Raw genomic sequence first — 26,643 nt, forward strand, 5'->3', positions numbered from 1 at the left:
TCGCACGAAGACGAGTTAAAAAAAAAAGGCAAAAAGCTCCATTTGGAACTTCCTGAAAATAGTCTGAAATGGGCTTCCGACGTCTTTTTAGGGCTGTGGCTTTTGGCGGTTAGATATTTTCCCAATCAAACAGGAAAAGACCAAAACGTGGGCTGCCGAGCTTCTAAACAGCCAACAGCCCGCATGAAAAGATGTACCAAATAGGGCCAAAGTCTCTAGCATTCTAGCCGGTTTTAACAGAGACCTGAGATCGAGTCTTGCCTTCACTTAGGTTAGGGTGGTCTAGGGATATGGGGAGGGATGCCCGTATCCATTTTAAAAAAGAAAATCATTTTCTTTAAAAGCCATTTTACCCCAACTATCTAGGTCTTGCCGTTTTGGGAGGGATAGGCTCGATACCACTTTAACCTTTGGCATTTTGTTATGTACAAAGTGGCTACACTCAGGTTCCAACCAATGTTTTAATCCTTATCATCCCAATGATACCAAAGAGCGGTAAGGTCTCTAGCTAATTTGTAGCAGAAACCTAGAATCAAGTAGGGGTGGGTTTGAGCCCAACCAAACCAAATAGCTAGGTATTCAAGTTCGATTCGCCAAAAAGTAGTATGAGGCTTGAGCTCGAGTTCGGCTCGAGTTAAAAGTTCGTAAACTCGAACTCGACTTGAGAAAAACGTTTTATAAAAAAAAAAATTAAAATTAAAATATCAAATATCAAGAATACCCTTACATGTTTGTTTTGATATATGAATATGGTGTAATGCTAAAAATGCCAACTCGTGGATGAGCACCTGATTTTTGGCGTAACTCTAATGGGTTTGTTTTATGGCAGACCAAAACAAATAATCGTACTAAAGCTTATCCTCTAGATATGCCACCTTAAAATTTGGGCCCAGTTAGAGGTTGCCATGTAATCCAAAGTTGGATATCTTCTTTTACAAAATTTCAATGCATAGAAGTTATTGGCTGATATATTTGATTAGGAGGATTAGTTTTCCTCATCTTTTAAGCTAAACCTAAGTGATTATTTCTTTTGACTTAAGAATTTTAGTGTCATATGTAATGAGATGTTGACGGCAACAAACAGACAAGAGTAATAAGTGAAGGGTGGTGGTTTTTGTGTTTGCCATGGGAGGTTAGTGACTTGGTGTCTTTTCAGAAAGGTGGGGGGTGCTTTAATAACTATGAGAAAACTCATGGAAGGTTTAAGGTTTATAATTATATAGGTCATATATAGAACTATAAATTACCAGAGATCTTGGTGTTCCATATCTACTATTGACTCATACAACATTGAATGTAGCTTGGCAAATGACACCAGCTGACTAGAAGAACTAGCTAATCACATACAGCATTTAAAAATGTGGGTTTTGTCCTGTGGAAATTCACATGACCAAGCAATGACGCACACCAGAAAACATAAATGAAACATGTCACAGAATATGAGGACCTAAAGTTAATGCCAAGCAGCACTACGTGTGAAGTTGAAGCTAGAACACGTAGCAGCAGAGGAGAGCAATGAGCTAAACCCAAGCTTGGAGCCCCTGAGGTCGAATTGCAGAAGGTTGTCCTCCAACTGATGCCCGCCGATAACAATGGAAGTTTCAGGCTTCAAACCTCCATCCAACATTCCCAAACACAACACACTATCTCCAACCGTCACCATTGAGTTCCGATGTTCGAACCTCCAGTACACACTCTCACTCTGCAGGACAAGATCAAGCTTAGGAACATGATCATCAGGTCCAATCCCTGGAACATTTGCTCTGATGCACACCTCGAAAGGCGAAACGGGTGCCTCCCTGATGAATCCGGTGGAAGTAGCTTCAGTGAGAAAAGCGTCGGTTACAGCTTCATATATGGAGGTCTCCAGAGTGGTGTAGGGAACAACGGTGCTGATCCTTGTTCCCCCAAAACCCTTTTTGTCGATGGAAAGCAACGATGTGTTCAGAGCCACAGGCTTTCCATTGATTCGGATTGATGTCACTCCAATGTAGTAATCGGAGGATGGTTCCCAGACATTGAAAAAGGGTCCCATTCTGTTCACAGAATTGGTGATCAGAGGAGTGTAAACGAGCTTCGTCCCAGACACATACGGCCCATCACCGAAGATGACGACGCCATTCTCTTCCGTCAACGGCGATAGACAAAGAGCAAATTTTCTGTGGAACCCCAACTGGGATGGCAGAGCTAGAGGAGCCCAGCCAAGGCCTGCGATTCCTTTTGCACCGCCGGCGAGGTTTTTCAAGACGTAGATGTCTCTTGGAGCGCATATGAACGCAAAGCTGCGGAAAGCTGTGGAGGGTCCAGGGCTGAAGCCATCTGTGGATTGGAGGGTGACGACATCTCTGGCTACCTCTCCAGCTGTTAACACCCCAGAAATTGGGTTGTACAGTATGTGATTGCAACTGTTTTCGTTGCAACCAGGACCAGGGACGCGGGTGCAACTGTAGCAGCGGGTAGTATTAGCAAGCAAGCATTGGGTTGAACCGCAACGAGCTGGGAAGTAGGAGGACGAAACGTAGTTGGACTCACAGTCGACCCATAAGGACGAGCCACCGAGATCGACGACAAGTTTTACGGGAACAGATGGAGTTCTCTGGTGAATGTAGGTGAGGTAGTGTGAGGTCCAGGCATCTTTTCTGACTGGAAGGACTAGTGAACGAGGTTTGGAAGAGCGAAGGGAGTGAGAGGGAGAGATGAGGAGGAGGAGAAGAAGAACAGAAGAAGAGAAGAGACGAAGAAGAGATGAAGCAGCCATTAACCGTTTGCAAAGGAAAGCAGAGTTGGGATTGGGATAATCAGAATGAGATAGATGTTGTGTGCTGATTCCTTTATAAATTACTCACGGGATGTTTGCCAGATGGCAATGATAAGAATTAATAATTTGGACTTTTAACCGTTTGCATGACGAGATACGTGACCATTAACTACGAAAATAAAAGTGTTGTTTGGAATTTATTTGAAGTAAACAAAATGCATTAAAGCACTCAAACTATATGGAGATTAATTACCAGGGTAAAGATCCTTAATTAAAAAATACAAGGATGGCTAGAGATCGAAAACCATTTTCATGGTTTCAAGTTGGCCATTGATGCAGTAAAAAATAGATAAAAGGCCGGGTTTCTTAGATGAAGAGATTACACCCCAAACCATTGTTCAAAAGGACAAAAACACCCCTATTATTTGTTTTCTTTTTCATTAGGGAGAAGCCCACAGTTGAGTCGCCAGTTAATCAATAATGGGATTTGCTAATTGCTCCAAACACTCCATGAAAACAAACCTAAAAATTGGTGATCTTTCCTTTCTAGTTTGAAAGGGTATTTTGGTCATTGAGTGAAACGTAGCTCCTTATAGATGATGCATCATTTCATCTCTCTGCAAGGAAAATCAGTACATAACTACATACATCAAAGATTCTGAGACGATTTCCTCATTTAGGAATGTTCAGTAAGAAGCTTTGCATTTTATGCTCAGGTTCAATGCGGGTTCTCATTGTGTGAGTGAAGAAAAGCTGATGACAATTGGGGTGCTCATGAAGTGCAACTGTGCAAGGCCGGGCCAGAAATTGGACCAAAATTTCAAACCTTGTTTGTCCAGAGTTGGATTGGTCAAACCATTTTGTATTTAATTTTAGTGATTGCTTTTCTATTGTTGTGGTTCCGAATTATAATGATTGCAAGTGAAAATTGTTGCTTAGAAGGCAAAAAAAATTGCAGAATGGGTAAAATATTGGATTGATTTAGGGAAAAAAATTCTGTAGTAAGTTGCATCAAGTAACGATGATCCATTTTTTGGTAAGGTGGAAGAAGCATGGGTTTGATTCCTGCTGCAGATAGCATGCAAAACCAAATTATTTTGGATGTCAGCCGGCCAATCGATTGAACCTTCACTCAAGTAAACCCTGTTTTTTAGATAAAATAAAGGTACGTAAAATATAAAAACCTTCTGTCAAGTTTTTGACAATCATAAAAATCTCTTATATAATTTTATTTTAACTAAAACCTCTACTAAATTTTTTAAGAATTCAACAAAAACCCCTTTTTATTATTAACTTAGACAGAAAATATTAAACGGATGCAATTTTTTTTCAAATACCCATTTTACTCTTTTGTAAAATAAAATGGGTACTAAATTAACGTCATAGGGCAATATATAAATAGGCACATGTTCCATCATATTGATTTGGTGGACCCATCCAACTAGGGCGGGGCCAATACAAATTTCACTTTTCTTCTTCTTACTATGGCTGTTGGTCTCTGCAATACTCCTTGTACTCTGTTATAGGATTCCCAAATTGTTAAAGGAATTTCTTGAGATGAGGCTGCTGTTACTATGGAAGACTTTCCCGTTGAAAGCCTCTCTTGCTTCTCCCTTGGCATCTCTTTGCAACTACATCTTGGTCAGAGATCCATCGCTCAACTACATTTGCCCTGCAATATTTCTGCCATTTCATTATACAGGTCTCTCTCTCTCTCTTCTTTCTTTTTCTTGTTTTTGGTGTCACAGTCTTCCCAATGGTTTTAAATTAAGCAAGACCATGTTTGATGATTAAGTGGTTGTTAAAATAGTCACTTAAGGCTTTTTGGTGACCCACTTCTTAAATCACTTATTATGCTTTTAAGCACTTATTGAAGTTGGGATGTTTGTTAAGTTATTTTTTCTATAAGTGCTTATATTGACACAAATGACAATTTTAATCCTCACTTCACTCATACATATATATAATGCTTTTCATATGTTATACTATACATTTCAATGAAAAAATGCCACATCATGACAACTGAGAACCCACGTGAATTGCCATGTGAATCCAATTAATAATAATAATAACAATAGCATTTGCCCTGTAATATTTCTGCCATTTCATTATATAGTTTTCTCTCTCTTTTTCTCTCTTTCTTTCTCTCTCTTTTCTTTCCTTTTCTTATTTCTGGTGTCACAAGTCTTCCCAATGGTTTTAAATCAAGCAAAAGGAAATAAAGAAAAAAAAAAAAAAACAAAGAATGATACCTTGATAATCGAATGAAATAAATGATTCTTGCTGGCGAATTGGAGTTTTCTTTTTGCAATTTTCTTGGGATGAAAATTAAGGGAAAAAAGATGGATCCTGAAAGAAAATTTGGATTGATGTAAGACGAAGATAATGGAAGAGAACCAAGGAAATCTTTATTTTACTAAAAAGTGTTAATTTATATAAAGAAAGAGAATCAAGGAAATCTTTACTTTACTACAAAAGTAATAGGAGTGAAAATGAAAATGGAATAGAGATTTAACGGTGAAATAAATGAATGAGAGCATAAGTGCTAACGGGGGGTTGTAATTCAGAATTCTGCATTGATTGAATCTCATGGGAAGGAAAGCCCGAACCTCAACCTGTATAAAAGTTCTCAAGGTACCAGCATGGCATGGTCAAGAGAGCTTGAAATGGCAACACTGTTATGAAGATCTGAATTATAGATAAGCAGAAATGGTTATTATTACAGATTTGTATACGAATCTAGTTATTAATTGGAGCCTATCAGCCGACTTCTAGTTCTAGCTACGAGCAAATGTAATCCAAAATGCGATGAAGCTCACAAGGATAGCGAAATGCTTTCAAGTTTTTATAAAAGCAAGAGACTTCTAGGAAGTAGAGAAGAGGAGAAGAAAGCTGCTTTTGAAATCTTAGCGGAGTTGGATACTTAAGGGGCGAAATTCACAAGCGGCTCATAGTGGCTGATATGGCAAAAATTTTCATTTGGACACCTTGAATATGAGTTATTTTATAAAAGGGTAAAATGGGTATTTTGTAAAAATTTATGTATCAGTTTAACGTTTTTTGTTTGGATCAATAATGGATGGAAGGTTTTTGTCAAATTCTTTAAAAGTTCAAAAGAGATTTTTGTTAAAGCGAAACTATAGAAGTTTTTATGATTGTTAGAAACTTTAAGGGAGGTTTTTGTATTTTACCCTAAAATAAAACACTGGTTTTGTCATGAATCAATTAGGACCTGACTCAACCGTTTTTAAGCACTTGGTCAACTGTTTTAAAAAACTTGTTGAGAACTGACAACTGACTAATTGAGGACCATTAAAAGCCATCTTTATGTTAGGGTCATAAATTCAGACAAATCATTTGATGGGTCCAAGTTTAAGTTCCAACTGTTGTCCCATTGAGATGAATTATAGTATTAGGATAAACCCTATTCTTCCCAACTCGCATATTCACCAACCCCAACACACTCCTAGCCAAAAACATCAAAGCAAGATATATCAGAAACCACATCCCATTTTAGATTGAACCAAAGGCCCATGATTCTCTCTAGTGGAAACATGTAGTTAAAATCATAAAACAACTCAAAGCGGAAGTGATCTGGCTGATCAAGGATGGATTAAGTATTGATGCATTGCATGATCCATGGATTCCAACACTACCTGGAGGGATTCCCCAACTATCAAATAATGGTTTGTAAGATCGAACTCACTTAAGATTTTTTGATTTGCTACTTTCAAATGGATCATGGAATCTACAAGCTCTCCAACAACACTTTATAGCATATTCGATCAACCATATAATTGAAATAAGGGTAAACTCACAACTAGAAGCAAATACCCTTGTTTGGAAAATGAACAACTCAGGTAGATACACTGTCAAATCAGCATACATATCCTTCTCACAAGCCTCCACCTCGTCTTCAAATCAAGTATTTGATTGGAAGCTATTATGGAAATAAAAATTCCCATACAGATCCCAAGTTTTCATGTGGAAGGCAATACGTAGGGGTACCAAAACAAAAGAAAAATGCAAGGCCTGGTTCTAAGAGCAAGACATACTATGTGCTATATGTTCACAAGAAATTGAATCTTTTCACCATTTGTTTTTTCACTACCCTCTAGCTAGAGCAATTTGGTGCCATGCTCAAATAGGAGTAAACCTAGAACACACTAGAGACAAACCATTTCATCAGTACCTTACAGAATAGTTCTACTCATTACTAGGACATCTCTCCAAAATGGAGAAAAGCTACATGCTCTCCAAATTTTAGGTGATACTATACAAGTTATGGGAAGCATGGAACCAAAAGAAAAAAATTCACCCCTTGAAAATCATTGAATCAGCTTGCAACATCCTTTAAGAATTCTCAGAAACTACAAAAAAAGAGAATAAACACCTTGTCACAAGGTCGAATCCAGTCACTCCCTCATTTACCTTGTTCATAGACGATTCATTTGATGAAAAAACAAGTCAGGCAAGAATTGAATATGTAGTCAAGAATTCAGAATAAAAAACAATCCTAGAAGCGCAAGGAATAACATGCAAAGCAAATGGGAGCAATGATGCAGAAATTAGAGCTTTAATTCAAGTTTTGGAATCAGCAATCCGTCACAATTGCAATCATTTACTGGTCTACTTAGATACTAAAGGACTGGTCAAAAAACTCAAGAACCATTCCCTTGATTGCTCATGGGTGGATCAACTTCACTGGGGTACCACTCAAGCCAAGACCCAGCACTTTCAGACAATAGAATTTATGTATATCCCCCGTACAAAAAACAAATTAGCTCACCTCTTAGCGCACAAAGCTTGTTTTCATGGTGAATAAAAAAGACACCATGTTCTAGATCATTATGATGTAGCTTTGAATTGATATTAGAACATGAATATTTTCCTGCAAAAAAAAAAAAGAAAAAAAAACTCGCATATTGTTGAAAAGCATATAAACTTTACAGAAAATTTCAGATTAATACTTTGTAGTTTGGGAGTGTCACTTTTGTCCTCAATCCATTACTTTAACTTCCAAATGTGTCAATTTAGTACAAAACTGTTAATCACCATTAAGTAACATGTGAATGTGAAAGGATAGAAATGTTCTTTTAAGTGTCATCTAATTTTCTTTATCAGCCATCTGAGAATGAACCAAAACTATAGAGAAGGGTTCTTTATCTGCACTAAGATGCCCTCGATCTTCAGTTTTATTCGGAGTTTCAAGCAGGAATAAAAAAGAAAGATGTCTTCGGTGGCAGAAGAAGCAATGTCTTCGATCCCTTCTCTCTGGACGTTTGGGATCCGTTCAAGAACTTCCCCTCAACCAGTGCTCTCTGCTTCCCTCAACTCTCAGACGAGACAGAGTCTTCGTCAATGCCCGTATCCATTGGAAGGAGACCCCGGAGGCCCATGTCTTCAAAGTTGAAATACTGGTTGGAAATGAGCTTAAATTGGTGTCTTGTTTGCACATTGCAGAGATGGTTTCAATTTCGTAAATTGCATAAAACATGTTTAATCAAATAATAAGTCAATCTTAGAATTGTAGAAAAAAATTCTTTTTCTGTAAGTATTATGTAATTTTCTGATGAAATCATCTTCAGTGTTTTCCTAAACATAAAACGGAGAACAGAAATGTAATTCCAGTAAGTGGAATAACCAGTTTGATTATCCAGATTAACAGGTAAAGACAAATCATGCCAGAGCTGGTTATGGGTTACTCGGTGTAAATCCTAAGAATTGGATGATAAGTATCTCAGCTTAAGAATTTAGTGTCCACCCCATAGCTCCTGCGGCAACAAGGCTAAACTGATGAGGTGTGTGAACCAGACGGTGGTGGAGTGCAGAAGCGGCGACAGAACAGGGGGTGTGTGAGCGGATACGTGGAAAATACAAGTATGGGACTGGTTGACTGTGACGAGCTGTGTTGGAGCAACTGTTCTTGTGTTGCTTATGGCACATTGTATGACAACGCAATGGGATGCCGGCTTTGGACCATGGACGCCGGTTTTTGGGAAGACAACAATTCCCCCGGCGAAATCTACATTCCTCGATCCTTCTTTGATTAAAATAAAATCGCACATATCAGTGGGCCCATGTGATGAAATGTGTCATTCGAGTCTCAAGGTAGAAGATGATGAACAATGTTTTTTGAAGGGCAGTTTTGATATTTTAAAAATTTTAAACTGCAAATGTCCTCACCTGATACATATATCTGATGATTGATGAACTACTAACACAGGTGTTAAATTGGCATATTTTGGAAATTTACTAGATTGACACATTTTAATGTTTGGGGACCAAGGTGACACTAGGCCCAAAATACATGGTATTAATCTATAATTTTTCTTAAATTTTATGTATTAAGTGTTGAATTTAATAATATTTTCAGTTTTATGTGAATGCTAATTAATAGTTAATGTATTTTTTACATGTCTTAATTGGAAAATTTGTTGTTTGTTTGTGTTATTTTATTTATTTATTGCCTATATATAAAAAGAAATAATGAGAAATTAGATGTGGGTTCTAAACCCAACCCACCCTTACCCTTGAATGCAGGAAGAATAGGGTTGGAAGGATTTGGATTTTCAAAATCCAACTTGCTATGGGTTTTGGGGTAGGTACAGGTTGGAAGGTTTAGAGAGACGAGTAGGATCTAAAATTTACAGAACTCTCCATGAACCCATCCCGTTGTCATCCCTAGCTATGCTTGACAAATGAGTTACTCCATATATACTGACATGCGGAGAGATACCTGAAATAGGAGCCTAAGCATGTGTTATCTTAGCCTTGCCCCTAGTATATGGGGTCGGTTACATGAATACTGTATCTTCATTTCAATTTACTAAATATTTATTACAAAGAGACATAAATTGTTGTTAGATCAACGAGGTTGATATATCATTGACAGATCATGTTATAATTTTTTCTTATTATAAAAATCATTAAAAATATATAAAATAAATTATTATTTTTAGAATTTACCTAAATTTAAGAAAAAATTCAATTTGGTGGCATAAATTATTATTTTAGCAATTAGTTTAATAGATTACTGATAAACCCATTGTATACTTATTTCCTACAATGAAAATCATTTAAAACAAGTTATTATTTTTATAATTTTCAGATTTTTCCAATAAAACATGTAGATTTAACAAGTTTGAACCGCTGGTGTAATTGGATATATGTCAACGATCCAAAACAATGTTGTAAGACTTGGACCGGACAAAAAATGGAATTCTCCATTGGTTACGGTTTTTCCAATTAATCGGGAAGTTAGTCCATTAACTTGTGAAAACAGTCATTTAACCGAGAATAAAAAAGGGCACCGGTTCATAGTTTGCATGGTCCAACTATCTGGCCTGATCTGAGTATTGGAACACTGGTCCAAACCACCATAACCTATAAAAAACTGTCAAAATGTTTGGATGGAAGTTCATTAACGTGTGCTGCCAATAAACTACTTTAGCAGTAGTCATGGAATTTATGACCATTGTCATAAGCTCCATTTGGGAAGAGTGAAAATGCCAGTTCAGTGCATATATGCAATCTGGTTCAATTTTGCTAGTATTTGGTAAGTTTTTATGGCATATATGCATCCAAAATGAGAAGGAATTTTACATAAAAAAATCAATGTACATTTGTTCAATGTTCATCAAATGTTAAAAAAGGCATATTTCTGCTTTAGGATTCATGTTTGCATCCATTACAACTAAAACTTGTTTGGCAAGAAAGTAGATTTATCACTGCAAAGCTAAAACAACTTTACATTTGTATATACCAGAATATACTCTACATATTTGCATTTGCACTCTTCCCAAACTATACTCAATACTTTTACTTTTTTGGCTGCATTTGGAAATGATGCAAATATGTAGAGTGTAAAACAGTTCATATAAATTACAAAATTGAATTAGTTTTGCACTGACAAATTTACCTTATCAAACAGACTTTTAGCTGTATATATATATATATATATATATATCAAAAGTCCACTTGAATGCAAATTTACTTCTTTTTTATTGATGTACTTTTACATCTTATTATCAATGTAAATATGTATCGGTCTATTATTTGTCAATGCATAAATGCAATGTTGCCAAACACAGGCAAAAGTGAACCTGAGTGCAAATTTACCCTGAACCAGGATTTACACTCTATTTGCATTGTTTTCAAACACAGCCTTTAGGAGGGGAAAAATCTGGCCAGAGAAAATAGGTAAAGTGGCGTAAGGCTTGTCTTGAAGGAGACAAGATTGAATTCATTTTAACTTTTTTTTCATGTGCAGAAAAGGAAGAAGCCGAAAAGGTCACACGCACGAATGGTTGCATGCTTGCGCAAATGATGTCAGTCTGTTGCTAGACTCCATTAGAATTAGTAATTTTTATATGCCAATAGGATTTATAAAGAAAACAATTAAGTGAATAAGTGATAACTTGCACTAATTTAAGCTTGGATTCAATGTAATTGATGTGTTTTTAGGATCTTTTGAGTTTTTGGGTTTACTAGTCTAACACATGGTTTGCAAACTGTTATTGAACCGACTGAGTAGACCAGTAAGCCGTTACCCAGTCATGAATCCAGACATGAATTATAACTTGTAACCCGTGACCCGTTGACTGGATCAAGTAGGTCACCTTGGAGGCTTGGATCATGAAAAGCTACCCAAAATGAACCTATGTTGGTTCAAGTGAGTCAATTGCCAAATCAGTTGCTGATGTAGCAGATGTTTGTTTAGAGAAAAAATCATAAACATTGCCCAACACTCCCTTGGTTGCCCAAAAAGCTAAATCTGGTGTCTGAATCATTATGGATAGATGATGCACCAAAAAGATAAAGGACAGGTTTGTTAGGTAAGTAATGGAAAGTTTGCTTTGCTCATCAAAATTAATTTTTTTTTTTTTTTTTTCGAATCTTAGAACTCCCCTACTTTTCTGGGATTTTCTTGATCTTTCTACTTTTTCAATATCTCCAGCTCCAGGTAGGGACCGTCCCTAATAGGACCCATTTATCAAAACCCTATAGGGTTTGGGATGGGTTGGAATTTTGATTTTAGGGTATCTACTACCTGATACCCAGGATGCATAAATATGAATCTATTATATTACATATCATCACAAATTTATAAATTTTAAGTACTAAGATAATTTTTCTATTATTAATATTTTATTTGTATAAATTTCTTGGGATTAAAATCATCATTTGATGTAAATTTGGATATGATAGATTGTTTATTTCATTTAGTTATAAAATGCTAATTTAAATATTATTTCTTTTAATTTTTAGTTGGAATTGTTACTCATATACATGTATTGATTGTTTTGATGAACACAAAAGTAAATAAAATCTATTTTACTTTAATAAATAACACAAGGCAAGAGATTTGGCACTACTATTAATCGATCTGGGTTCAAGTCGCACTAAGCATTAAGAAATTGTTTTTTAGTAAAAAACATTTGGTCAAAGAGTTTAACGGGTGAAACGGGTTGGGATGGGTTTAATGGGTTTGAGATAGGCAGGTTTGAGATATTGAAAGAAAAAGTTTGAAGGATTTAGAATCAGGAATACATAGACAAATTCAGAAATGGGTAGAGCAATTTGCATGGATACCCTACCCGTTGCCATTCCTATACCATCCCTTGGGTCACTGTTAATGATCATGACCGAAGTGGTTCACATGCATCATTAATATTTTATTTAATGACAAAGTTAACCCTGACACCAGTCAACCTTACTAATTTTTCTATGTTAAAATTATGACTCCATTTCCGTTTACCTTCTCATTTGTTCAACAAATGAAATAGAAATAACTCGGAGAATCTGACAAGGGGGAGGGGGGGGGGGGGAGGTGTTTGGAGACAGGAGGTATAACTCGGAGAATCCCAAAAAAGTGAAGGAATTTCGGATGAAAACCCATAAATAAAAGGATATGACAACGCACCATTAAATAATGTAATTTAATGTAAAAGCTAATAAGAACTTTACAGGAACCAGCTTCTATATAAAAAAAAAACATTTATTTACAATATCCTCCACCTCAGGAAACTACAGAAATACAGCAGATAACAACATAAAAAAAGAAAAACATATAAAGAAATTTACAGAGGCAGGTCAGAAGGAAAATTGTTCTATTTATGTAAGGGAGCTGTTTCAAAATTCAATACTAGTTGGCCATGGAAAAGAAAAATGAAGCGAAGAAAAAGAAAGACCTAAATATTACTCAAACTTTCCGGCTACGTGTCCTCCGAGCAATCTGCAAGTAGGACCAGATAAGCAAATAGGACTAGAGAAGATAAAGTGTTAATAACCAAAATATACGTTAAAAGAGGTAATAGGACAGCTTACAGCATTCTCATTTGCATCAATTACTCTTGATGCCGGTGTATCAGCTGAAACTAGTAGTTTCTGACCCTTCTTTCTTTTCCCTGGCCCAATAATCAAATGGCATAGTTCATATAAACATACTAAAAAGAAAAGCATTGGAGAACCTCTATCCTATTACATCAGAAATACCAAGTAACTCTGCAAGTTCTGATGCCATGTTGCCTCTCTGATACATGAGTGCTCTATAATACCTAATATTGAAAAGATGTTTGGTTTTAATGGAATCACAAATGTGATTGTTTTATTTCATTTTTTCATCATGTTTTTTAGTGGGGGGATTCAATAGACCATTATTAGTTTGCACCTTTATTTTTTCTCTTAAAAGCAAACAGAAGTTATATTAAATTAATTGAAAACCTGAAGAGTATTTAACCACTTCAGGCTCCAGTTTCAATGTAAAATGAGTAGAATTTTTTTTTTCAGGTTCAAATATCTCAGCAATACCTTTGCCCCTGTTACAATGAAAAAATCGACATGACAAATCAAAAGAAATGGGTGTTTGCTATTTTTAGTAATTTTACGTATCTTTACAATAATTTAGCTTTGAAAGATTAATAATGCGTATTTAGTGCATATCAAGGTGTATCGGGTCGACACAGCGGACCGATACACCATGCCTTTTTATTAAAAACTGAAGTTAGACATTTGAGTGATTCGAACCTGAGTCTCCGAACACGCCCAATACCTATATTTCAAATCAACTCCTAAACCATTAGACCAACTTAATCCTTGTGTCAATAATTGAAATGAAATAACTTTTATTAGATATAGTATCTACATACATGTAATCCAAATAAATAATTCATATTTATATTTAACAATTCCAACTAAAAATTAAAAAGAATAATATTCAAAATTCATATTTTATAAACTAATTGAAAAAATTATCTATCAAATCCACATTAAAATCAAAAGACGATTTTAATCTCAAGAAATTTATGCAACTAAAATATTAGTAATAGAATAATTATTTTAATACTTAATATATATATATGTATATTAATTAATATTTTAATTTACATTACATTAAAAAACAACATATTAAATATTACAAAAATAAAAAATGTTTACAAAATATTTCAGAATGGACCTTCATTTTAATTAGATTGTTTAAAGGAGAAGTGAAAGATGAAATGGACCTTCATTTGAGCAAAATTAGCACGGTTGAATCAAATTTACATGCGAATACCATTTCCTACACGTAAAAATGACCATGTTGCCCAGACCCCAACCCTTCCCGTTTTAGTATATATAATAGATAGAATCTATCAACTCTACTAATTAACATTTTTACCAAAAATGGTTTTTAATTTTAGAAAAACTATAGAAACAAAAATATTAATAATCTCATAATTATATTAGTAATTAAAAATTTGTGTATATATGTATCTTAGAAATTCTAACAGACTTCATATATTTTGAATTGAATATATATATATATATATTTATAAATTATTAATTGATATTTTAATTTACATTTGAGAATTTAATATTTGGTTGAATTTTTTTGTTAATGTAAAAAAGCAAAAAAATAGTAAAATAGAAAATAATTACAATATAATATGTGCATATGTTATGTGTCTTGGACTCTTCATTCATGCATTATCATTAAAATTATATGATATTTATGCATCACACTATATTAATTGTAATATATTTTTTCACATATACCATTAAAATATCCATTTCCTATGTATTTATACATTATTTCAGGCTATTTGATTTTAAATTTAGTGTTATTAATATATTTATGGAATTTGTATGTGTTTCCCTAGCGTATCGAAGCGTTTCTATATTTTTTGTCTGTAACCATGCATTTCCAAAGCATATCTGTATCTGTATTCGAGTTGTCCAATACAATACTTGATACCGATAGGGGTGTCGACGATATTCGAAAATCCGATTTCAAATTCAAGATTCGACATAAGCAAATCGAATTTGGATAATTTGAATATCGTAATCGGTCGAATTTGGATGTGACCTGATTTGATTGAGAAATATCCGAATTCGACCAATTATTTAATTCTTATATATAATATATAAAGTATTTAAGTGTTTATATATAATAAATATATATAATAATTAAATTATATAAATAATTTATATATTGATATACTTTATATAAATAAAATATTTATTTATATATTTATTAATTACCAAAAATAATTAATTGGTTGAATTTAAATTAAATCAAATATTTAATCTAATTTGAATTCGAATATTAATTTTCAATATCCATCGGATATTGAATCAAATTTGGATATTGCCTTATTCAATTCAAATTTGATCTGTTTACACCCCTAGATACCAATACTTTGATCCTTGGTTCCAATGGGTTGGTTCCCTATAGGGTTGCCTAAGTTTTATAGTTAAAATTTGTTTTAGGTTTATTTCCTAATCAAAATTGGAGTCTATACATGAAGATCTAAGCCCTCATGTTTAATATCACGAAAAGTTTATTTGAGGTTGTCTATAGCAATGTTCAAAATTCTGATACGTATAGGGCCGTATAGGCCGATACGTATCATATCAAGGGCTTCCCGATATGCCCCTATAGGGGGTGTTTCAGGGTTCCAGCCAGTTCATGGGGTGGACGGACCTTAAACTGGCCACTCTGAACCAGATTTGGAAAGAAAACTAAAAAAAAAGCTATTGATACTGCCCGATACGCCTCTATCGGCGTATTGATATTTTAAACCTTGGTCTAGAGGTGAGAGTGTATCTTTCTCTACCTTTTCTCTCTCCTTCTAAGAGCACACCTTTTATTCTCTTGCTATTTTCTATTCAAATCTGAATCTTTCTCTTATAATTCAGATCCTTAATTCAACCTCTTCTTCCCACCACATTCACCATAGTGAGACTTTCTCCATGTCCTACATCAATCCATCAATGAGAAATTCTTCTTTCTCATGGAAGAACCTATCCTTGATTGGATAACAGTATGTCTCTCTTATGTAAGATGCACAAGGCAAGCTCAAAGTGTAATGTTTTTTTTTTTTTGATAAAAGCTCAAAGTGTAATGTTAAATTACTATAAACAAGTAATGCTAGAAATAATACCTGCAGAAGAAGGAATTTTTCCATTATCAATGCTTTCCTTTCTCTCACTTGGTAAACTTGTCTTCCCAATAGTTTTATCACCAAAAGTATCAACAATTTCCTCAAGACTGATTGAAGAGTCTACTCCAGGATCACTGCAATAAGTCATCCAAAAGTTCATTTTAACAGAGTAGCATTACAAAAGCCAGAGTAACTGGACCAATCATTTCTAAATTCTAACCAATATGAAGCCTTTGCTTCACTACATCCTTCTAGGCATTTCCTGCAGAACAGAATGACAAGATTGAATTCTTCTGTCCAATGGCTGTCAATGTGAAAGGTAACTAAAATACTTTTCATTAACCTTCAATAATATCATCTGTAATTTAAGAAATGAAGCTAGTCATCAAAACATCAGATCCTAGGACAAATATATTCAAATCAGTTATTGTACATTATTTATTTCACCTCTAAGTAAACATTACATTAGGTCTATGAAGCCATGATGCATGAAGCTAGTCAAGTCATCAAAATATTAGATTCTAAGAACCACTATATTCAACTCAGCTTTTGTACATTATTCCATCACCTCTAAGTAATTTAGTTTACACTTGGATAAATTTTAGGTAAATGTAAAGACATTAGGTTAGATCTATGAAACCATGAGTTATAAATTTAGGATATTAGGGTTATACATTCCAAAAATTTGGGCTGTGTCAAGTTGACAGCTGGTCCCGAGCACAGATAAAGGAGGGTTGTATCAGGTTGGCAGCTAGCATTGAAAACCCTTATGATCATGATGATACTAATTTTATTTTCCATACCATTGATATCTTTTTTTATGAGCAGTCAAATAATTTTATTAATATAAAGAAAGAGGCAACAAAACCTCCAAATATAGACTTCAAATTGCACTACCCCCTTTACCTAAAGAAATAATCCATTTAAACATAAAATCCCTTCTTTTCAAGGTGCTGAATCCTTTCCTAACCATAACCCAATCCATTGAGAAGCCATAAGCATTTGTACAAGCTTCCAAGTCTTTGAATGTTGGAAATTCTATTTACTTGTGCTCATTTAAAACCACTCTTGTACCTTGTAAGCTTATCATCTGTGATTAGACTTTTCTATGCGGGGCATTTTTATACCATTATGCTTATAATGTGACTGAAAGATCTTTAGGCAGGATTGTAGGGCAATAGATGTTGAATAGGACTCAGTAAATCTAATGAACATATAATAGGGCATTAGGTCTTCTATTAGGAGTTGTACCCACTGGTCCAATTTAACCATTTGAACATACAATAGTACAATTTGAAACAATGACTGTTTGGGGCCACAACATTGCAGTATGATCCATTTGGGAATGAAAAACAAAGAAAATGGTAGCACAAAATAATAGTTCTCAAGGTGGCAAGGCAAGACCAGGTGACAAGGTAACACTTTGTTACCTAAGCACTTTAAGTGGGTGCTGGTTAGGCAGTGTTTTTTGATAAATAAGCCCTATAATATATTGAATATGATCCATGCTGACATACATCATCATCATATTTCTATTTCATACTATTTTGTATTGAGAAATAGTAAAAGTCTAGTAGTATATATCAAGACAATTATATCAGATTCGGATTAGCTGCAGATAGCTGTGGAGCGGGTTGTGGAACCAATTACAGGATTCCACGTTATATTTACATGTTCATGTCATCTTCCATGTGTGAGTTCTCCTTAATGACAATTGACAGGATATTATTGAAAATCCTTTTTTGTTTTCCTTTTTTTTTAATTTCTAAATTCTTATTTTCTTTCTTTGTAAACCTTATCCCTTCTTCTCCCCTCTTTCCTTTTGCTTTCGTCTCTACCTCTCTGTCCCAGTCACAAGTCACATCAGGAGTCTCCCCCACCAATAACCCTCAATGTCCACCATTATCCTCTTCTCTCCTTTCTTGAGCACACAGTAGCCACACTCTATTAAGACGTATTTCAAAATATAATGGAGCAACACTTATTAAACATCCATTAATGGCGGCCAAGAGAACATGGTGGAATGAGTCATTCACAGGAAAAAAAAATAACAAAATGAAAGAAATAAAAGAATAAAGAATTTAAAAAGAAAAAAAATTTTTGAATACATCTCCCATCAGGTGTTTGTCACACTTGGGAACTTGCACACAAGAGATGGCATGGAGTAAATACGATGTGGAGGGCCATAATTGGTTCCACATCACACTCCATGTTAGTGTCGACTGTATAGGGGTAGTTTAGTCCTTCTATTTATATTTAAGCTGATGTGTAATGTTTATGTTAAGTGATGTGTCCCATACTTAAGTAGGGACATAATAGTCCTCATGTTTTATTCTAATAGAAACATAAATATAACCTGGCCGACTAGAGAGAGGTATTTTTCTCCCTTGTTCAAACCAGTTTTCTTCACCTTTCTTTTCTTCTCTTCTTCCCTTCTCTTCTTATCTCCTCTATCTCCTCTAATCTTCCTCTAATTTTAACAGAATTCTAGTGCAGGTCTGAACTTTATCATGGCATCAGAGCTACATCTGCCCAGAATTCTGTTCTCTTGCCATTCAGCCTAGGGTTTTACAGTTTTCCTTATTATCAGTTGGAGATAGGAAAAATGGCTGAAAAGGAGTGATCACCCTTTCCTTTTGGAGGTTTTCATGCCTCCTGTCAGTAGTTTAGTGGGTGTTTGTAGGAAACCCTCTAATCGATGGTACAAAGGGGGCTGTTTCAGGTGGTGCAGTGAACAGCTGAGTGTTAGGCTGTTTTTTTGGTGATCAAATAGGTGGGACATATGTGTGTTTCAGTGTGGATTGGTGAGTTGCTAGTGCTATGATGTCACGGTCTAACACAGACTTAGCCTTGCCTACGCTTGGCGGGCTTACGTTAAGGGACATCATTGTCATTTTTTCCAGTAAGATTATTGGGGAAACTCACGTCTTCTTTAGGCAGATCACCAAAAGCTTAACGCATTCTTTGAGGAGGGGTGGTCAACCTCCTTGGGTGCCTGACCTTGGCACTCCTAGACCAACATTCCTTGTGGGTCGGCCCTGGTTAATGGCTAGCATGGCTATCAGGGTTCGTCATGGGCGCACACATGCTCATGGGGACAGTGCATAGACTGGCACTGTGCCTCCGCTCACTGAAGGGAGGCTTGGCCTGTGGGTCTGGCTTAAGCATGTCCCTACACCTCGCCAGCCCCTTGCCCAAGCTGATCGAGCTATCTCATTGCCCTTAGCGCACGGGTGTGTTTCGGCCCAGCGGTTGCCTAGCACCATCGGCACATCTGGTGCCTACATCATCGGCATATAGGAGTCCCTCTCATCGGCGCCCAGTCGCCTCTCATCATGGCTGTCCCCCTTTAGCACGTAAGAGGCGCCTCCCATGGACCGGCTAGAGCCAGAAGAGAGCCCCGACCATGCGAACTGAGGTCATGATCTAGTGCTAATGAACTCAGTGGAGCCATCTCATCGAGCAACTCCTAGCCCCAAGCACACATCAGGCTTGTCCTGGCCTGCCTTGGCCTGGACGCCGCACGGGTTTCTTCCGCTGTAAGACTACCCCCGTGACAATGATGTGTATTCAGGTAGTTGTCTGGTGCTGAAAGTAAAGAAATCAGCAACAGGCATTGCTGAAAATTGTGACTATAGGTGGTTCCACTAGTGTGCAATGTGTTGTGGTGTTGAAAGTGAAGAAATCAGTGAGTGGTATTGCTGGAAAAAAATGTTGTGACTGTAGGTGGTTCCACTAGTGTGGAGTGTGGTGAAAAGTGATTTAGAAGCTTGATATACGAAAAAAAGGGGGACGAATTCAGATACGGGAGTTCAGCCTGGCCGTAGTGGTAGTAGTGGATGGATTCATGTATGGTTGTGGTGGTGGTGGACCCATGTATAGTCGTAATGGTGGACGTGTTGGAGGCCGGGATTCAGGGGGAGCTCATGGTAGAGGATGCGGTAATGGTCCAAGGAGGTGTACTCATTGTGGTATGGAAAGGCACACCATTAACTTTTGTTATGGTTTCCATGGCCCACCTTCAACTTGGGCAAATCATGTAGTGGCCAGTGATGGTAGTTCAAGACAGGATATCCAACAAGCTGATTAGATGCCCTTTACATCTATAGATGTCTCCGGGAAGGAGATGATAAATATCCCAGGTAATGAGTATGAGCGGTTTATCCAGACCACCTCTCAACAGAATATAGCTACTCTTGCAGATTCAGGTATGGCTTGTCTGGCATCAAAACCCACCTCCTGGATTATCGACTCTGGAGCTTCCGATCATATGACTAGGACTCCGGGTGTGTTTTCTTCCCATTCATAGTGCTCCACATCATAGTCTATTACTCTTGCTAATGGTTCCACATCCTCCATTCGTGGTGTTGGTAATGTTGACATAGACCCTTTTTCTCTGTCCTCAGTTCTGTATGTTCCCAAATTCCATTTTAATTATATGTCTGTTAGTAAGCTAACCAAGTCTCTTAATTTCTCTATCACCTTTTACCCTTCTTCTTGTGTCTTTTAGGATCTCAAGGCGGGGAAGAAGATTGGTGGAGGGCATGAAACTGGTGGACTATATTATCTTGATGGTGGTGGTGGTGGTTTGACAAAAACCCTTCAGACATCCCTTTCTCCTCTTTAGTGGCACTATAGACTTGGTCATCCATCACTTATTCTATCGTTGAGTCATCTTTCTGTTCTAGATTGTGAGTTGTGTCAGTTGGGGAAACATTATCGTGTTCCTGTTAGTCCTAGGGTTGATGATCGTATGTCGAGCCATTTTCTTTAGTGCATTTAGATATTTGGGGTCCAAATAGAATAATGTCGTACAATGGCTACAAATACTTTGTTATTTTTGTTGATGATTATTCAAGGATGACGTAGCCTTACCTAATGAATCCATCTTCCAAAAATTTCATGCTGAAACTCGCAACCAATTTGGTGTACACATTAAGATTCTTCGTTCTGATAATGGTTGAGAGTACTTTTATACACCGTTTCAGGAGTATTTGGAACAACATGACATTATCCATCAGACTTCATGTACCTACACCCTACAATAGAATGGGGTAGCTGAGACAAAGAACCGTCATCTTTTGGAAACTACCCGGTCCCTTATGCACCATATGAATGTACCTAAACATTTTTGGAGTGATGTTCTTACATCTTGCTTCCTAATTAACTGGATGCCCACACTTATCCTTGAAGGTCATTCTCCTTTCACCACCTTGTTCCCTACCTTGTCTCCATTTTCTCTTACTCCCAAGGTTTTCGGGTGTGTATGCTTTGTTCATAATCTTGGACTTGGACTTGGAATGGACAAATTAGATGCACGATCCACTAAGTGTATCTTCCTTGGCTATTCCTGAACCTAGAAAGGGTACAAGTGTTATAACCCTAGTTCTCGACGTTCCTTTGTGTGTCCTGATGTTACTTTCTTTGAGTCTACTCTATTTTTTCTCTAGGTCAGGTGGTGTCCCTTCTTCTTCTTCACCTCCTCCTCTTCTAGTTCCTGTTGAGGATTCCATTCCACTTGTTCCAGTTGTAACTAAGTTCTTGCCTCCGGTGCAACTTCCTGTTGAATGGCCGGCCACCCATCCGTCAACTGTATATGCATCAACATGTACCAACTCCTCTAGCTTCGTCATCGTTGAAAGATCCTACAGTTGTTACCACAGCAGCCCCACCTCCTGTTTTTGACCATGACCTTCCTATAACCTTGCGGAAAGGTAAACGCGGTTGCACACTTCATCCCATTTCTAATTATGTTTCTGTCTCTCACCTTTCTGCTTCCCATCACTAGTTTGTTTCTCTGTTGCCTTCTATTTCTATCCCTATGGATGTCCAAGAAGCCCTTGCCTCTCTAGGGTGGTGCCATGCAATGAAAGAACTCTCTGCTTTAGCTCATAATCATACGTGGGATCTCACCACGCTTCCTCCTGGTAAGCATGCTGTAGGTTGTAAGTGGGTATACACTGTTAAGTAATTACCTAATGGTAGTGTAGAGTAGTTGAAAGCTACACTGGTTGCCAAAGGATACTCTCAAACATATGGTATTGACTATACAAAGACCTTGTCTCCTATTGCTAAAATTGGTTCAGTTCGTGTTATGATATCTCTAGCTGCTATGTATGAATGGCCTCTATTTCAGCTTCACATCAAGATTGCCTTTTTACATGGTGATCTTCTTGAGGAGGTCTATATGGAACAACCACCAAGGTTTGTTGCTTAGGAGGAGGATGGTAAGGTGTGTAGACTAAAGAAGGCCATTTATGGACTTAAACAGTCCCCCCATGCGTGGTTTGGTAGATTCATTGAAATGATAAAGTTTGGTATGAAGCAGTGTCAGGCTGATCACTCAATATTCAGCCATGATTCACATGCTGGGAAGATTTTATTGGTGGTATATGTAGATGACATTGTCATTACCAACAGTGATAGATTGGGGATTGATAGGCTGAAGACCTTTTTGCAAGAGCACTTTCAAACAAAAGACCTTGGTAAATTAAAATACTTCTTGGGGATAGAAGTAGCATGGTCTAGGCATGGTATTAACTTATGCTAGAGGAAGTATGTTCTTGATTTGTTAGAGACAAGATTGTTAGGTGCCAAACTGGCTGAAACACCTATGAAACCAAATACCAAGTTGAGTAGTGACATGGGTGAGGAGTTTGAGGATCCTAGAAGGTACAGGCAGTTGGTGGGTAAGCTAAATTACCTAACCATTACTTGACTGGATATTTCATTTGCAGTTAGTGTGGTGAGTCGGTTTATGTAGAAACCTCAGGTTCCACATTGTGATGCAGTTCTAAGGATTGTAAGGTATTTGAAGGGAGCTCCTGGTTGTGGCATAATATACAAGAGTGGAGGAAATCTTGAAATAGAGGGATACACCGATGGTGATTGGGTTGGTTCTATATCTGATAGAAGATCCACTACAAGTTATTGGACCTTTCTTGGGGGTAATTTGGTGACATGGAAAAGTAAGAAACAGGTAATTGTGGCAAGAAGAAGTGCAGAAGCTGAATACAAAGCCATGGCACATACCACTTGTGAATTGGTGTGGTTGAAGAGTCTTCTATAGGAGATGGAATATTCCATTGACACTCCAATGAAGCTTTATTGTGACAACCAATCTGCAGTCCACATCTCTTCTTAATCCAGTGTTTCATGAGAGAACAAAGCATATAGAAGTTGATTGTCACCTTGTGAGAGAGAAGGTGCTTAGTGGAGTGATAGATACTGCATATGTTAACACAAAAAGTCAATGGGCAGACTTATTCACCAAATGATTAAGTCGGGGAAGAATGGACTACATATGTAACAAGCTGGAACTATATGATATATACTCACCATCTTGAGGGGGAGTGTTGGTGTCAACTGCATAGGGGTAATTTAGTCCTATTTATATTTAAGCTGATGTGTCCCATACTTAAGTAGGGACATAATAGTCTTTTTGTTTTATTCTAATAGAAACATAAATATAACCTGGCCGACTAGAGAGAGGTATTTTTCTCTCTTGTTCGAACCGGTTTTCTTCTTCACCTTCCTTTTCTTCTCTTCTTTCCTTCTTCTCTTCTTCTCTCCTCTATCTCCTCTAATCTTCCTCTAATTTTAACAGAAATCTAGTGCAAGTCTGAACTTTATCACTCCACAGCGATCTGCATTCAGCTAATCCACACTCAATTACGTCACAAGTTTCATATGGAAAGTTGGAAACATCACTTATAATCATAATTTTCATTATTCCATACACAATTAACCACTTAGAAATAAGCCGGAAATTTATTCAAGCAGGAGCAGAATTTGTCCATTTAACTTTAGTATGTAAATTCTCTCCTCATTATTTCTCTTTCCTTTGCAAAACACCATGGCCATTATTCAAACAAATGATATGGCACTGAACAGAATGGAATGGTGAAACAGGATTTATGTAGCCAACACATATAGCTGGGACAAGGCTTGGATGATGATGATGATTCAACACCATACAAACAGTAAGCAAATTCCATGGAGAACATCCAGTAGAATAACACGAGGATGGCAAGATATAGTAACATGACAATCAAAAACAACAAAAAAATATTAAGAGTATTAGCTGGCTTACCAATGCCTTAAATGAAACTTGTCCTTTTCCTGTGTTGATAAAATACCCTTGTAAGACAAATGCAAATATTCAAAAACAATCAGATTATCCTAAGCATACCTTCTCATGCAATGGAGAATTGCTTACTATCTCCCAACTCTCATTGGCCAAGTGCAACATTTCAATTTCCCCACTATCATAAGCAACCTTTCAATCACGTCAAAGTCAAAAGACATATTAGGCAAGGAGAACTCAAGCATATACACCAAAATAATAAAATAAAATAAAATAAAACCAGCAAAGGATGTAAATCAAAACATCATAGCTAAGACCATAAAATCTCAAAAGAATTCACTTTTTATTAACAAAAAAATCCCAAATGAAGAGAATTATGTTTCTCGATCACAATGACTGGAAGGGGGCAAAATACAAATGACAATGCAAAATTTTGTGGGAAGAATAATTAAACAACACAAAACTAATACCTCATTCAAAAAATTAAGAAAACTAATTTTTATATATTTTTCTGATGAAGTGCAAGAACAGTAAAGGTAATATATATTCATCATTGGAGGTATTAAAATAAAGGCATTCATTTCAAGGAAGCTATAGCAGGTAAAAGTGAACTGGTAAAACTCTATTACTTTTGAATAAAGGGGTAACTCCTAAATATAGAAAGAAGATGATATATAGGTTATAATGCAGACCACTTCCTTATCATCACTTAAGTATAATCAAGAAAACTGCAGTCTCAGAAAACAGAGAAAAATTAGCCTCTAAAAGGGTAATAAGATGATAGAATCCAGGCCCAAGGCTTGACTCAGGATCAGTATATGGGCCACAATCAACTTCAGGCCCATGCTCAGGAAGCAGTCCATGAAGCACCTAACTCTTCAGTGCATGCACATCCTCCAGTTAAGTATATTTACATTAGGAAGCCCGTCAGCCGCACATCAAGAGCTAAGCATGTATTGTGTGAGCATTAATTCATTTAAACAATATATATAGCACACAGAAGAATTGGCAGGGGCATAAGGGTTTTTTTATCCAATTTCCTCTTCCCTTCTTCTCCTTCCCCCTTTTCATTCCTTCAGGAGGTTGGGTCTACCTTGAAGGGACCCTTGAGGTAAGTAGTATCTCACCAATTGGTATCAAAGCTCATCCACTAGTAATGGAAGCTCCGGTGGTTGAAGATGCTGAACACTTTATTGTCTGGAGTCGAGGGTAATATGGACAAGATCAAGACTGAGATGCATATGGTCCTCAGAAATCTAAAGGAGGTGATCTCAATGATGGCAACCAATTATGAGAAGATTGTCTCTTTCAGTTAAAAGGGAGGTGACTCAGAAGGTTCTAATCAGGGCAGCACTCATGATCTAACTTTGACTTCAGCAAACCACTGAAAGTATATTCCCTATTGTTTTTAAACGATGATCCCAGTTGAAAGATATTTTGAGATTCATGAAGTACCTGGCCACTGTTGTAAGGCTTATTTAATTGTTACTTTATAGCTGCTGTTAGTAGGCTGACTTCTTAGGATACTGTCAGTTAGTTACTTGTTTTTTTCTTATTATTTTAGTTCTAAGATGTGCAGCCAGGGGCATACTTGTAATTTCTGTTCCTTTATTAAGTTAATATAAATAGAAGACTGGCGACAGCCAGTAGCATCTTTTTTCTCTCAATCGTACCTCTCTTTTTCTTCTCTTTCTCTCTCTCTCTCTCTCTCTCTCTCTCCCACTCTCCATAAATCATTACATGGTATCAGAGCAGGTTTTCTGGGCTGTAAAAGACCTACGATCCCTCCTGTTTTGAGCAAGGTCTCCTTCTTTAAAAGTTTTGGACGTGGAAGATAGGGAAACCCTAGTAGATTTCTGGTGGAAATCCTAGCAGTTTCTGGCGGCAGTTTCTGTGGAAACCCTAGCAGTTTTCTGGCGGCAGTTTCTGTGGTTTTTTTTTTCCTTGGTTGTAATACCAAGAAAACCCTAGTCGGAGAAGGGCGATGCTGGTACAGACTCCCTTCCTCCTCTGTTCGATGCCGTGAAGTCAAGTTCAGGTTAGCACCTTCATACAAGTGCTGAACAGGTGTGTTTTTTGTTTCAGTCTTCTTTGGCCGATGGTGTGTAGGGCTCATTCCTTGGTTATATAGGTATTTGTTTGGATGTTTGATGGTTAGACTGTATGAACTACAGTCAGACTGATAGTAATGTCTGTCTTGGTGGTGTTGAACTGATTACCGGGCTTGTTTAATGACTGGTTGTGTTGACTGAACCTTCTCAGAGTTGTTTTCAATAGTGTTTTTTGTTCTCTTGCTCACATCCTAGAAGTAAATTCCTTGAGGGTTGGTATTCTGATTGTGGCTGCAGTGTAGTTGGGTGGTGTTTGGATTG

The 26,643-nt window shown here is 36.7% G+C and overlaps 1 protein-coding gene and 1 pseudogene across 6 annotated transcripts in view; both read right to left on the reverse strand.

Moving 5' to 3' along the window:
- Positions 1–1,231: 1,231 nt before the first annotated feature.
- Positions 1,232–2,777, reverse strand: LOC104587072 (putative aspartic proteinase GIP2 pseudogene; annotated as a pseudogene).
- A 9,945-nt stretch (positions 2,778–12,722) lies between these two features.
- Positions 12,723–26,643, reverse strand: part of LOC104587041 (ARM repeat superfamily protein) — a 95,195-nt gene continuing 81,274 nt past the window's right edge. For 2 of the 6 annotated variants that reach the window (XM_010244480.3, XM_010244476.3), the window contains 6 exons: positions 24,377–24,463; positions 24,278–24,306; positions 16,406–16,447; positions 16,186–16,319; positions 13,088–13,167; positions 12,723–12,995 (listed from right to left, as the gene is read on the reverse strand). In XM_010244480.3, coding sequence (XP_010242782.1) covers positions 12,963–12,995; positions 13,088–13,167; positions 16,186–16,319; positions 16,406–16,447; positions 24,278–24,306; positions 24,377–24,463 — 405 coding nt within the window. In that variant the 3' untranslated portion in view covers positions 12,723–12,962. The remainder of the gene's footprint in view (positions 12,996–13,087; positions 13,168–16,185; positions 16,320–16,405; positions 16,448–24,277; positions 24,307–24,376; positions 24,464–26,643) is intronic. The other 4 variants (XR_016076293.1, XR_016076292.1, XM_088887864.1 and 1 more) reach the window with 2 other exon arrangements.

The sequence above is a fragment of the Nelumbo nucifera genome, chromosome 5, assembly GCF_055504915.1.
Source record: "Nelumbo nucifera cultivar China Antique chromosome 5, China Antique-T2T, whole genome shotgun sequence".
Taxonomy (NCBI): Eukaryota; Viridiplantae; Streptophyta; class Magnoliopsida; order Proteales; family Nelumbonaceae; genus Nelumbo; species Nelumbo nucifera.